Source organism: Salvelinus fontinalis, chromosome 8 (assembly GCF_029448725.1).
Source record: "Salvelinus fontinalis isolate EN_2023a chromosome 8, ASM2944872v1, whole genome shotgun sequence".
Taxonomy (NCBI): Eukaryota; Metazoa; Chordata; class Actinopteri; order Salmoniformes; family Salmonidae; genus Salvelinus; species Salvelinus fontinalis.
Genome location: NC_074672.1, coordinates 20,782,339 through 20,796,277, shown reverse-complemented (window position 1 = coordinate 20,796,277; position 13,939 = coordinate 20,782,339). Strand labels below are relative to the sequence as shown.

Sequence of the window (13,939 nt, the reverse complement as noted above, 5' to 3'; positions counted from 1 at the left end):
CCACCTTTCCTTCTAGTTCTCTGCTGCCAATGACTGAAACAAATTTCAAAAATCGCTGAAGTTGGATTCTTATATCTCCCTTCTTATATCTCCCTCAGATGGGCTGTACACAGCCCAATAATAATAATAATAAAAATAGCCCATCCACTACCTAACTCATCCCCATATTGTTTTATTTACTTTTTTTGCACACCAGTATTTCTACTTCTACATCATCATCTGCACATCTATCACTCCAGTGTTAATTTGCTAAATTGTAATTATTTCACTAATATGGCCTATCGGGGGCGCCATCTGGGTTGGCACCCCCCCCCCCCCCTTGGTTTGTGCTATGGTGGAGATCTTTGTGGGCTATACTCGGCCTTGTCTCAGGATGGTAAGTTGGTGGTTGAAGTTATCCCTCTAGTGGTGTGGGGGCTGTGCTTTGGCAAAGTGGGTGGGGTTATATCCTTCCTGTTTGGCCCTGTCCGGGGGTATCATCGGATGGGGCCACAGTGTCTCCTGACCCCTCCTGTCTCAGCCTCCAGTATTTATGCTGCAGTAGTTTATGTGTCGGGGGGCTAGGGTCAGTTGGTTATATCTGGAGTACTTCTCCTGTCTTATCCGGTGTCCTGTGTGAATTTAAGTATGCTCTCTCTAATTCTCACCTTCTCTCTTTCTTTCTCTCTCTCGGAGGACCTGAGCCCTAGGACCATGCGTCAGGACTACCGGGCATGATGACTCCTTGCTGTCCCCAACCCACCTGGCCTTGCTGCTGTTCCAGTTTAAACTGTTCTGCCTGCGGCTATGGAACCCTGACCTGTCCACCGGACGTGCTACCTGTCCCAGACCTGCTGTTTTCAACTCTCTAGAGAGCGCAGGAGCGGTAGAGATACTCTTAATGATCGGCTATGAAAAGCCAACTGACATTTACTCCTGATTATTATTTGACCATGCTGGTCATTTCTGAACATTTGAACATCTTGGCCATGTTCTGTTATAATCTCCACCCGGCACAGCCAGAAGAGGACTGGCCACCCCTCATAGCCTGGTTCCTCTCTAGGTTTTGGCCTTTCTAGGGACTTTTTCCTATCTGCCGTGCTTCTACACCTGCATTGCTTGCTGTTTGGGGTTTTAGGCTGGGTTTCTGTACAGCACTTTGAGATATTAGCTGATGTACGAAGGGCTATATAAAATAAACTTGATTTGATTTATTGTCTTACCTCCTTAATCCATTTGCACACACTGTATATAGATTTTCCTATTGTGTTATTGACTGTACTTTTGTTTATCCCACGTGTAACTCTGTGTTGTTGTGTTGCACTGCTTTGCTTTATCTTGGCCAGGTCGCAGTTGTAAATGAGAACTTGTTCTCAACTGGCCTACCTGGTGAAAAAAATAACATACATTTAAACAAAGCCAGATTTGCAGGCAAATGAAAGCTCTGCCACTCTACTTACGGTAGAAAAGCTCAATTATGGCATAGATTGCTACAGCTACTTGTATGAAAGGCTAAGCAGTTACAACGAAGAGGTCAGGAAAAATGCATTTCTGTTATAATAAAAAAAACAATAATTGTTTATTAAAAAGAGGACTATTAATTACTAATACTTTTTTTCCTTTACATTCAAAATACTGGTCGTTTGTCCATCCCTTGGCAGCACATTGGAATATGTACACCCTTAACCAACACAACAGAATCAGCACTTAACATTTTGGTGTTTCAAAGTCACTGTTAAACTATAGGATGAAGTCTGCAAGGCAGAGTCCCTGAAAAGAGGTTGGGGGAAGACTAGGACAAGCTATGCTCTCCTGAGGCTGTCGTCAGTGTAGTGTTCCTTTCTCTACTTGGGGACAGACGGGTGGATGACTGGGGTACTGTTCATCAGCGCAGCTCATTGGATCTGGATCCCTGCTGGCTGTGTGTCCTCAGGCAAGCCAAAGTCCTCCAGGAGTTTCAAGACATTATCTGTGTATTCATTCCTCGGGAGGCCCATCCCACTTAGCTCCACAGGCTGCAGGTCAGGGTGGGGCGGGTTGTAGGAGCAGGGACAGTACAGCTCGTTCAGAGTCAACCAGAAGGCATCAGGATCCACTTCTATTAGGCGGAGGAAGACACTACACAGAATAGAGATAGCACATTGATAAATTCAACTGAATAAAATGATAATAGAAAGCTAACTCTAAAACATAAGGTCATATGATGGTACCAGATAAAAATGGGCTTTTAATTGTACTGCTAGATTTATTATTGCAATACAAACATACCTCAGACAGGCCTCTTGCAGTTTGGGTGGCTGTCTGCAGCTGAGGTAGGGCAGGCAGGATTCAGTTACAGCATCCATATCTGAGTCCCCTGCAAATACAACTCAGATATACCACATATATACCAGAAGGAAAACCAAGGAAAAGAAAAAAAAAAAAAAAAAAAAGGGAAAAGAAAAAAGGAAATGGAGATAGTGTTGAGGGGAAGAAAATACTGAAATGACCTGGGAATTTCACAGCGCCTGCCTCCATCTCCGGATTTCACACATCCACTCCCCACTCTCAGTACCTTTCATAACCATGGCAACTCCATCACTTTGTAGTAGTCCCCTCCCCATTCCCCCGACCCCAGACACGTATTCCCTAAGCTCCTAACTTGGCCGCCATTCAAACCTAATTTCAAAATAAGCTTTCTCGCTTCTTGCTAAAGCTTTTCTTATTTGGCAATTCAACCCAGACGGGTGAAAAACCAGCCTGCTCGTTGTGTCAGAAAACATTGGTGCATATTTGAAAAGATAAATGGGATTATTTCAGAATTCATTTTATCCAGTATACCTATCCCCCTCTTTTCTGTGGAACCAAGAGGTGAACACAGAAAATAAATACTGAGGGAGAGACCAGCCCAGGTGTTTCTCTTTTGGTGTAAATAAACTTAAAAGCGTATCACAATATCATAATTGCCTTTCTGGAGATGCCCCAGCGGTGAGGTGGAGCTGATGTTAACCAGTGTGTTCTACTATTTCTGTTGCAGCAGCCTCTGTCTCTGTGTCTCAACTGAAACCGACTCAGCTGTATTCCTCTGGGGCTGATGTGAAGGGAGGTAGCGTCTTCACAGACCAAGGACAGAGAAGACCATGAATCGGCTCAGCTAGGTGAGGTGTATCCAAACGGTGGGTGTCATGCTGGCCCTGCCTTGTGTGTCTCGATATCCCTTGACTAAGGCAACAGCAATGTCTGTCTCCCTTGGGAGCTTGGTTGGGGAAATGTACATGAACATACACCATTCAATGCAGTCTATAGGATACACCCGTGTAATTCCAAAACAGTGCAATAGTGACACATAGTGGACAAAAAGCGTTACCGCTTTAACATTCCCTAAAAAATTATGAAAATAAAGCTGAGCGTCTCCTAGACTAAGGAAAGGAGGGTGTTGGTGACCTGCCTACCTAGGTCCAGATGAAGGCAGAGAGCCCCCAGGCCCTGCAGCACAGCCAGCTGTAACTTGTAGGCCAGGGTGTGGCTGTAGACTGGGCCAGCCCTGGCACTCACTGGCGCCTGTTTGGACAGCCAGGCAGTCAGCTTGGGGATCACCTCTTTTGACACCCTCTTCCTCAGGAAATCTCTGCAGGTTTCCCCCAATGTGCACAAAACCTAGAGAGAAAATACATCGTTATAAATACCAACTGTTCTAGGTGAATCATATGTATACAGTCAGGTCCATAAATATTTGGACATTGACCAAGTTATTATTATTTTAGCTGTCTACCACAGCATATTGGAGTTGAAATTAAATAATGAATATGAGTTGAAAGTGCAGACTTTCAGCTTTAATTTGAGTATTACAAATCGGTTGAACGGTGTAGCAATTACAGCAATTTTTATATGTGGTCGCCCTCTTTTTAAGGGACCAAAAGTAACTGGACAATTGGCTTCTCAGCTGTTCCATCTGTGTTATTCCCTCATTAGTTCATTTACACTCGCGGCTCCCGAGTGGCGCAGCGGTCTAAGGCACTGCATCTCAGTGCTAGAGGCGTCACTACAGACACCCTGGTTCGACTCCAGGCTGTATCCCAACCGGCCACCAAAAGTCCCGGAAAAAAACGGAAAACAACTGTGGTGACAGAATAATTATTTCCCTGGTGAAGAAAAAAACCCTTCACAACAGTTGGCCAGATCAAGGACACCCTCCAGGAGGTAGGCGTATCTGTGTCAAAGTCAACAAATCAAGAGAACACTTCACCAGAGTAAATGCAGAGGGTTTACCACAAAATGTAAACCATTGGTAAGCCTCAAAAACAGGAAGACCAGATTAGTTTGCCAAAAAACATCTATAAAAGCCTGTACAGTTCAGGAACAACGTCCTATAGACAGATGAGACAAAGATCGACTTGTACCCAAATGATGGGAAGAGAAGAGAATGGAAAAGGGACGGAACTGCACATGATCCGAAGCATAACACCTCATCTGTGAAGCATGGTGACAAAGGCAGCAGGATGAATTCTGAAGTGTTTAGGGCTACAGTGGGAGAACAAGTATTTGATACACTGCCAATTTTGTGTGGACAGGTGTCTTTTATACAGGTAACGAGTTCAAACAGGTGCAGTTAATACAGGTAATGTGTGGAGAACAGGAGGGCTCCTTAAAGAAAAACTAACAGGTCTGTGAGAGCCGGAATTCTTACTGGTTGGTACGTGATCAAATACTTATGTCATGCAATAAAATGCAAATTAATGACTTAAAAATCATACAATGTGATTTTCCGGATTTTTGTTTTAGATTCCGTCTCTCACAGTTGAAGTGTACCTATGATAAAAATTACAGACCTCTACATGCTTTGTAAGTAGAAAAACCTGCAAAATCGGCAGTGTATCAAATACTTGTTCTCCCCACTGTATATTATCTGCTCAGATTCAGCCAAATGCTTCAAAACTCATTGGACGTCACTTCACAGTGCAGATGGACAATGACCCGAAGCATACTGCAAAAGCAACGCAATCATTTTTTAAGACGAAGAAGTGGAATGTTCTGCAATGGCCAAGTCAATCACCTGACCTGAAGCCAATTGAGCATGCATTTCACTTGCTGAAGGCAAAACGTCCCAAGAACAAGCAGAAACTGAAGACAGCTGCAGTAAAGGCCTGGCAGAGCATCACCAGGGAAGAAACCCAGCATCTGGCGATGTTTATGGGTTCCAGACTTCAGCCAATCATTGACTGCAAAGGATTTGCAACCAAATATTAAAACTCACAATTTAATTTATGATTATGTTTGTTTGTCAAAATACTTTTGAGCCCCTAAAATTGGGAGGGGGGGCTATGTATTAAAATGGCTGTAATTCCTACACGGCTCATCCAATAATTTTGACAAAACCTTAAATTAAAGATGAAAGTCTACACTTAAAGCACATCTTGATTGTTTCCTTTCAAATCCATTGTGGTGGGGTACAGAGACAAAATAATGCAAATTGTGTCACTGTCCAAATACTTATGGACCTGACCAACAAATGTACTTTGTCCTAATTATGTAATCAACTATGTATTATGTAAACAGGAAATTATGATTATTTAACTGAGTGAAGGTGGGAGCAGTAGTGAAATAGACACCCTGAAGGCTCGGAGGACAGCTAATGGGTCATCAGCAGTAAGTCTGAGCAGCAGGGCAGGCCAGCAGCGGTGGGCCATGGGCAGTAACTCATTCTCCTTCTGACTTAGCACACACACACACAGTTCCAACACATCCAGGACCTGCAACAAACCAAACCAAAAACCTGGGTCAGGACTCACAGAATTGGCGATAGTGAGCACACGTGACAGCAACATGTGGCAGAGGCTTGTATTTTATTGAACTCTCTGGTCTTTAGTTTTCAAGCTACGTATCTTTGAATTCAAAACAATCTAGAGGACTACCTTGAGTCTGAGTCTCAGGCTGGGGTCTGAGAGCAGGTGAATGCAGCGCTCCATGACGTCTTTAGCTATGGTGATGTGGGCTGGAAGCTCAACTTTCACATCAGGACCATCCATATCCTCTTCACAGTCCATGCTTGGCGGGAGCTCTGAATTAAAATTAAAATAATAATACACGTTTGAATTCAGTGCTAGAAACGCAGCGACACATAACACTGATGGGTTCTGATTTCTGTTGCACAGTTTTCAATTGACATTTTTTAAACATGACTAACTGTTACAGCAGCACACCACACAAAATCGTCCCGATGCCTAAAAAGCAGTGTGATGACTCAGACCTAGCTATGAGGAAAACAGCACGAGTCAAACTTATTCAGGTCTGACACGGTACAGTAGTGTTGAGAACCTTCACCAAGCACAGCGCTAATGTTGTGCATCATTAATGTGAGAACTTTGTTTTCAGGGGAATAGTGTGGCAGTCAGAGAGAGCCCTAACTAACCTGGGTGCTCGGTGCCCTCCTCCTCTGCCCCGATGCCCACTGCCAGCTCCTTCTGTTTGTGGTAGTCCAGGAGAAACTGCCGCACATTCAGCTGGTCCTGCTCACGCCACACCTTCTTGGTTCCCAAAGCGTCACTTGTTCCCGCAACACTAGATGGGAACCACCTCGCTGTATTGGAAAAGCAACATGATTAAGATTGTGTTACTTAGGCTGTGTTAGCTAAAGGTTGTCATTTTGTGTCCTGCGTTTCAATTTTCCCTGAGTTCTCTAATTCAAAAGCATGCCATGACATGGTGATAACAATGTTATAAACTAGGGAAAACATTTAAGAGGATGTGGAAACTATACCTAGAGCCTTCATAAGTGAGTGCAGTACAGTGCAGAACAGAGGGGATGTCTCGTCGTAGCTCATGTCCAGAGCCATCAGCACGTCCTGGACTATGTCCCCCACCAGAGGCAGCAGGCTGGGGTCGGAGTGACTGAACATGACGGTGAGGACCCTGGGGGCATGGGGGTGGACACCCAGCCTCTGGAGGTTCAAAGACACGTCGTTCAGCAGGTAATCTGAGTTCTCATTGATCAGCTCCTTCAGGGAGGCGTATCCACAGGCCTGGCTGATATCCCACATGGCATCCAGCGCTGCCTGGCTGACCATCAGGGTTTCATCCCCGGCCTTCTCCAGAACCGGGTACAGTGATGTCATCAGAATGAGACGGAAGTCCATCCCCAAGGCCTGGGCGAAGCAGCCTATCCCCTCCAACTGGATGCAGATCTGCCAGATGTTGCTGTTCAGCTCGTGGATGGTGGAGCTCTTGTGGACTGCTTGGACCAACTGGAGGGGATTCCCTTTCCCTTCAACCCCATTAGATATGGAGAAGAGACTAAACTGAGTTTGCTGCTCCTGTTCCCCTCTGTCTGACTCCTCACCAATAAGGGTTGGCAGGTGCCAGTGGCTCAGGCAGATGTACTCCTCTATGATGGATTCTACTACTGCTTTCAGGTCCTCCTGACTGGGCACTCCCTGCCTCTCCTGGCCTCCTGCCACACCGATGCCTGCTGCTCCTGTGATCACCTCATTCAGCACCATTGCAGCTTGCTTCCTGTAGACTGACGACTCCTTGTACAGATCCATGAAGTGATCTACTAGGAGATAGACGTTCCCATAGTAACCTAACACCCTGCAGATCTCCTTGAGCAGGGATAAGATTCTTTTGTCTGTGAAGTAGAGGAAGTGCCTCCTCTGAGCATGTGCCCCATGTGGTCCGGGCCCCGTCTCCACAGTTACGGCAGAGCTCCTCTCCTCCACGATGCGTACGTCCATCACGTCTAACTCCAACACCTGCATCAGGGCCTTGGACACCCGCTGGAGGTGGGCCGCCGAGTTGAGTACCACTATCACCTTGGGGCCCAGGATTTTGAGGTAGCCTAGGAACACGTTGAGGACAAACACCTTACGCTGGTCATCAGATGTCCTCATGAGGCGCGGCAGCGAGGTGGCCAGGGAGTGGAGGTTCTCTGACAGCACGTCAGTAAAGGCCTGGTTGTTACTATCTGAGCTCTGATGCCTCTCTGCCACCTCCCTCAGGGCAGCTTCACACCTCTCCCTCACAGTGGGCTCCTCATCGTTCACAGCCCCCACCAGAGCCTCCAGGAGGGGGCCCACACACTCACCCAGGGAGGAGCTACAGTTGGCCAGGAGGTGGTCTGAGAAGTTCACCATCTCAAGCCTCACTCTCCAGTGCTGATGGGCTGAGGTGCAGGAGATGATCTTTTTTAACAGTAAGGCCAGCCTCCCAGAGGTGTTTCGCACCCAGTCCTGAGTTCTCTGCACTACCAGCTCCCATACTCTCCCCAGTTCCCACAGCTGTCTCTCCCCAGTCCCTGTGTTCTGAAGCTGGTCGTCAGCCATCACCAATCCCACTGTCTTGAACCACACCTTAATGGCCCTAACTGTGACAGCATGTCCATGTCTCATATCGCCAGTGATCACACGGCTCACAGCGATGGTGATCCCAGGTAAGAAAGAAGCCATGGTACTGCCTAGGATACGCCTCTCCTTCTGACCCACCAACACATGGTCCATAGAACAGTCACACTGGAGGGTCAGGGCCTGCAGGCATTTCAGAGCAGCAGCCTGCACGGTGCGGGACTTCTCCTGCTCTCCCAGTGCCAGCAGCAGGGAGATAGCAGCCCCAAGGCCAGGCAGCATGATGGGCTCAAACAGCTTGAAGACCACGTCACCATAGGCTGCATGGAGCAGAGCATCCAGGCACCTCAGTACTGCAGCTCTCAGCTCCTCTGAGGTAGGTGCTGGCTTCCCTGGGTCCGTGGGGGAGCAGAGGCAGAGGCAGAGCTCAGAGAGAAGGTCCCTCAGCGTCTCCCAGCTCCGTACACAGGTGTTCTCCAGGACATATCCCATGGCCTCGGCCACAGCCTGGATCAAGCCATCCCGCTTGGGGCCAGGGATTTTCAGGATGAAGCGGAGAGGAAAAAGGACATAGTCCTGCAGCTGCTGCAGAGTTCCATGATTTACATGCCTCAGCTGTGTGCTCAGGGTTTCCACATTGCCCACCGTGGGCTCACGAGTTAGGAGCACACAGGCTGGACGGAGGTAAGCAAAAGCAAGCTTTGGGTCGTCAATCTGATGGTCCATTCTTTGAAGACAGATGTCACTCACTGAAAGAGAGAATGATGATATTGGTCATCTGATCATAAACTGTTTTGGGATGCAGTAGTGGGATGCAGTTTAGCAGTAGACATGCTCAATGCATTACAATGATTTTGACTATCAGAATAATAGCTTCAGTTACCTAAATGTTCATCTTATAGGCCTAACTTTGGTCCTTTACTAGTCACCCCAAAACAGAACTTTTCCTGGCCATCCTTGCTAAAGGTAACGTTACCGTTAGATAGACAGAAAGCTAGCTATCTAATGGAATGCGTAAATGCCAAAGCAAGAGTAACCTAACAAAGTAAGCTTCAAATTAGCTTACCTTTGTTTGTAAATATTTTGTGACGGACATCTGAGACGAACTCCTTTCGAGATACAGCACTGAAACTGAATGAAGACTGTCCTAGCTGGCTGTCACATAAGCGTCACTTTTCCCTGTAGCTACGTCATTATCCTGCGTCGCATAGCTGTGTTTACCATGCTTGTTAGCTAGCTTGCTTGCTTTGGTGCAGTTAATACTTGTAAATGAATTATATTCTTGTAAATGAATTATATTTAAACATATTTTGGGGTCAAAGTTTACTTCGCTGCACTTCAATTTTTTGACCTGCAAAACTTTCTAAAGGAAACGGTACGATTGCATCTTTGTCGTTTTCCACCCCTAGCTAAGCCTGATGATACTTGACCGACACCGGTTGATTTAGCTAGCTAATTTGCATGTAATTGTATGTCGTTTAATATAGCTACACGTGACAATAATTTTAGAATATTTCAAGTAATGATCTAATTTCACCAGATACTCTGCAACGTTTTTTGAACAGGTTTTGTACGGTGTGACTGTGTCGGGTGAAAGGTCAAGCGGCCATCTTTGAAGAGATCCAGAGACTTTTAGAAAGACAGCTGGCTGACGGAGTGACGGTATAGCGACATGTATGTGTATTGAAACGGCACATTTACTAGACTGTGAATGGATGTATTGGTAATGAACTTGCAACTAGTATCCCAGAGTAGCTAGAGAGAAAACAAACCCAGTGAATAGGTTAGCTAACTCGCTAGGCTAACGCTATCTAACTAGGACTTTCTAGATGGCTATTTGTAAATAGATAATATAACGTTAACGTTAGATAGCGAGGACAAACACGTTTACTAGATTGCGAACTCATCAATGTAAAGGCGATTGCATAATTTAACACGTTTTTGTAGGTAGTTAAATTAAGGAAGACTCGAGAAGCATGGACAAACAGACGTTTGGGTAGCTAACGTTAGGGTGTTTCATGCATAACATTAGCAGGTTGCATGGCTAACTGGCTGGAACTTTGTTTTTGATGACATTGCTAGTTTCCTTAGTTAACGTCCAAGAAACAGTTGTGGGGTGAGGCATATCAAAGAGATACCTCTGGGCACATCATGTCATCATTTTCTGAGTCTGCGTTGGAGAAGAAGCTTTCGGAGCTCAGCAACTCTCAGCAGAGCGTTCAGACGCTGTCTCTGTGGATCATTCATCATCGCAAACACTCGTCGCTCATCGTCAAAGTATGGCACAGAGAACTGAAGAAAGGTGAGAGAACTTATGAACTTTGCCACCTCGACAATATTGTCTACCACAGCTAGTTACACACTGAAACGTTAATATGTGACTTGAAGTATGCCAAACACTGTTATTTAGTTTGTCTACTTTCTGTATTTTTCTATCAGCAAAAAGCAGCAGGAAGTTGACTTTCCTTTATCTTGCCAATGACGTGATTCAAAACAGCAAGAAGAAAGGTCCAGAGTTCGCCAAAGACTTTGAGACGGTCCTTGTTGATGCTTGCTCTCATGTTGCAAGGTATGTGGTTTGGGATGATACAGTTTCAGAGCTAAACTTTTCTCTCACACTGAAATGTTCCGTTAAGAGACTTGTGCTGCAGGCCTATGTTTTAGTATACCATGTTTGCATTGGAGGGTTGGTCTAGCTACATCAGTAAGCCATTAACCTGCTTATAAACATTGGTAAGTGGAGTACACTGCTACTGCTACAGCAGTATAACAAGACAATAACCAAGAGAATCAAATAACTTATTGAGTTGCTTGGCTAGGAAGAGTTGAATTTCATGATGAATCTCTCTTTTTCTCTCTCTCTCCCTCAGAGAGGCTGATGATGGCTGTAGAAGACCCATGGACAGGCTGCTCACTATCTGGCAGGAGCGCAGCCTCTACAAGGTAGAGTTCATCCAGCAGCTGAAACTCGCCATCGAAGACTCTAACAGCCCCCAACACCAACCCACAGGTACGGTCAGTCCCCTAGGTTATCACTGATGTAGCAGTTCAGCTTTACTAAATGACTTACTGGTGACAGCATGTTTCCTATATATATATGTATGTGTGTGTGTGTGTGTGTATTTGGATGTCAGAATTCTCACGCAACATCAACTTCCAATTGGTTGTTTTTGTATAAATCTGTGGTATTTTTTACAGAAGAGAAGAAGGCCCCTAAACGGACCTATCAGAAAATCCAGGAGCTGGAAGAAGAGGAAGAAGATGATGACTACAGGGGCCACATGTCCCCACAGGATTCACACATCTCAGGGCCACAGCTGGTAGACAGAACTAACACAACTCCATATGTCTTTAGCCCATTCACCAGTGCTTTGCTTATTACACTGGAATGTGACAGCTTTTCACACTAGTTGTAATTATCTCCCAACTCTCCACTAGGTGTCAGTGATCCATAGATGTCCAATGGACTCATGATTTGGAAAATTCTCATTTTTGTACTTTGGTTGTGAATTGTGTTTTAGAAACATTCTCCAGATTGGAGATTGATACCCACAGCTTTGGTATTCACACACCCTTCACTTCTTCCCCCATCCTCCCCTCAGACGGAGGAGCTGGTCAAAGCCCTGCAGGACCTGGAGAATGCGGCCTCGGGTGATGCTGCTGTGCGCCAGAAGATTGCCTCTCTGCCACAGGAGGTGCAGGATGTGTCCCTGCTAGAGAAGATCACTGGTAAGTCCTGAAGGAGTCTTCATGGTATCTGGAGCACAAGTGAACTTTTGTCCCCGCCTATCTCCAAACTCAATGTGTATTGTAGGCCTAGGGATTATTTTTTCAAACTTAAATTTGGTGAATTAAATAGTTTTCGATATTGTGCTTAAGGCAACATTCCACCCTGTTGACTTGACTCACCCTGTCCTTATAGATAAGGAGGCAGCTGATAAACTGTCCAAGACAGTGGATGAGGCCTGTCTACTGCTGGCTGAGTATAACGGACGTCTGGCTGCTGAGCTGGAGGACAGGAGGCAGCTAGCGCGCATGCTGACAGAGTACATCGGTAGCCAGAAGGAAGCCCTCACCGAGAGGGAGAAGAAACTGGAGGCATGTCTAAACCATCTAAATCACTGTTTTACTTGTCTCTTGTTACAAACAAGCAATTGGAATGTGGAAATATTTATGTTCCCATTATCAAATTACAGCAGATTTGTAATTTACTTGGCTTGTTTAGAAGAAGTACGCAGTGAACCCATCTGAACTGTTTACCGTTTGACATCAGTAGCGTTCTTTGTATTGCAGGAGTTCAAACAGAAGCTGGCACGGGTCACCCAGGTGCGCAAGGACCTCAAGTCCCACATACAGAGCCTGCCTGACCTCTCTCTGCTACCCAATGTGACGGGAGGTCTGGCCCCTCTACCCTCTGCTGGAGACCTGTTCTCCACCGACTGAGCTCCCTGCCTCTTGCCAGGGCACACACTGTTGAACCTGCTCTCTAGCTACTGAACCCTAGGGAGAGACTCAGAGGGACAGTGGAAGCTTGGGGACATCCCTGGTGGGAGAGACAATGGTTGTTGATGATTCCGTTCCACCAGCTTGGACAAATATCTCCTGTTTGTTTTTATTCTGAATGCCAGTCGAACGCCAGCTAACTGATTCTGCGTTGGAAAGAAGAGAAGTGTTGGTCATCAGCCAATCCCCATTTTTCTGCGTTTTTGTGCTCGTATGGTGGGATGGTGGCTCACACACCCACTAGATCTTTGTGAAGAGATGCATCTCGTTTATTTTAATGGCTTTAAAGTTGGTTGATTTTGTAATGTTGGGGAGGGGGGATGTTTTTTCTATGTAGGTTATATTTTGGTTGTGATGTTATTTTCATCTTCCATAATTCCAGCTCAACACACAACAGTATCCTTCTTTTCAGGTCTGTCATCAAACATGTTTTGAATTGTCATGCATACCAATCATCAGTCGATACCATTACAACCATGTGTTAGTTTTTCTCAATCCAATGTGAAATATTTTAGCCCTCAGACATGTGGTTGATAGAAGTTATTAGAGCAAACTTGGGGCAGATGGAGACACTGACTTACATTCACTTGGAAACACGTGTCCATAAAATGGTCTTTGATGATTGCATCACTTGGTACCAATGTCAAACTAACTAGCAGACTGGTGCTTTTCAGGACTTGGCCACCAATTAGTCCGCATTATTCAGACTTGACAGAGTATCAGAATCTGAACTGGCTCATTCTGTCACTGCTGCAGTCCTTCCTTCCTCAGGAGTCAATCGTTAACTCAGTTTTACAATGGTTGACAATCTGATTTCTGTGATCTCTTTAGTTTGGGTGATGCATCCTGGGAGATAAGTGCTTGCCAATGTTACAGAATGCAGTAGGTGTAATAGAAGGACATCTGCCCCAAGAAATGATGTTTTGCAGATGATGTACTAAAGCAGTAGTTTTTCAGTAATAAAACAAATCCATGGATACAAATAAAATTGAACAATTGGAAAAGAAAAGCGGTCCAGACTGGTTTATACTCTGACTAATGTGACATTAATACACTTGAGTGTTTATATTTTTACCAATGTCTTCTGACAGGTGGCTTTACTTCTACACAACACTTGTCTCTGATTCAGTGCAGACAGATTT

At 45.4% G+C, this 13,939-nt stretch overlaps 2 protein-coding genes across 4 annotated transcripts; one reads left to right on the top strand and one right to left on the bottom strand.

Moving 5' to 3' along the window:
• Positions 1–324: 324 nt before the first annotated feature.
• On the bottom strand, positions 325–9,467 carry tti1 (TELO2 interacting protein 1). Of its 2 annotated transcripts, none has more exons than XM_055931692.1 (8): positions 9,361–9,467; positions 6,716–9,043; positions 6,368–6,535; positions 5,871–6,016; positions 5,568–5,708; positions 3,411–3,615; positions 2,248–2,335; positions 325–2,097 (listed from the first exon to the last, which is right to left on the bottom strand). In XM_055931692.1, the coding sequence occupies exons 2-8, from the start codon at positions 9,018–9,020 to the stop codon at positions 1,875–1,877; spliced, it is 3,276 nt and encodes a 1,091-aa protein (XP_055787667.1). In that variant the 5' UTR covers positions 9,021–9,043; positions 9,361–9,467; the 3' UTR covers positions 325–1,874. The 2 variants fall into 2 exon arrangements, 1 of the variants encoding a protein (XP_055787667.1); XR_008760468.1 differs by having other exon boundaries at positions 2,011–2,097; positions 5,534–5,708.
• Positions 9,468–9,481: 14 nt separating this feature from the next.
• On the top strand, positions 9,482–13,806 carry LOC129860849 (regulation of nuclear pre-mRNA domain-containing protein 1B-like). Of its 2 annotated transcripts, none has more exons than XM_055931696.1 (9): positions 9,482–9,669; positions 9,860–9,968; positions 10,377–10,596; positions 10,734–10,863; positions 11,165–11,304; positions 11,493–11,614; positions 11,897–12,023; positions 12,217–12,392; positions 12,588–13,806. In XM_055931696.1, exons 3-9 carry the CDS (start codon positions 10,446–10,448, stop codon positions 12,735–12,737), a joined length of 996 nt encoding a protein of 331 aa, XP_055787671.1. In that variant the 5' UTR covers positions 9,482–9,669; positions 9,860–9,968; positions 10,377–10,445; the 3' UTR covers positions 12,738–13,806. The 2 variants fall into 2 exon arrangements, with proteins under 2 accessions (XP_055787671.1, XP_055787672.1); XM_055931697.1 differs by having other exon boundaries at positions 9,860–9,974; positions 10,398–10,596.
• The last annotated feature ends 133 nt before the right edge of the window (positions 13,807–13,939 follow it).

Coding starts and splice junctions, on each gene's coding strand:
- LOC129860849 (XM_055931696.1), top strand. CDS start 10,446: ATGTCATCATTTTCTGAGTCTGCGTTGGAGAAGAAGCTTTCGGAGCTC. Junction 10,597..10,733: donor GCACAGAGAACTGAAGAAAG/GTGAGAGAACTT, acceptor TTTTTCTATCAG/CAAAAAGCAGCAGGAAGTTG. Junction 11,615..11,896: donor ACATCTCAGGGCCACAGCTG/GTAGACAGAACT, acceptor TCCTCCCCTCAG/ACGGAGGAGCTGGTCAAAGC.
- tti1 (XM_055931692.1), bottom strand. CDS start 9,020: ATGGACCATCAGATTGACGACCCAAAGCTTGCTTTTGCTTACCTCCGT. Junction 6,536..6,715: donor CTCACTTATGAAGGCTCTAG/GTATAGTTTCCA, acceptor TTTCCAATACAG/CGAGGTGGTTCCCATCTAGT. Junction 3,616..5,567: donor CTGTCCTCCGAGCCTTCAGG/GTGTCTATTTCA, acceptor TTTTCTCTCTAG/GTTTTGTGCACATTGGGGGA.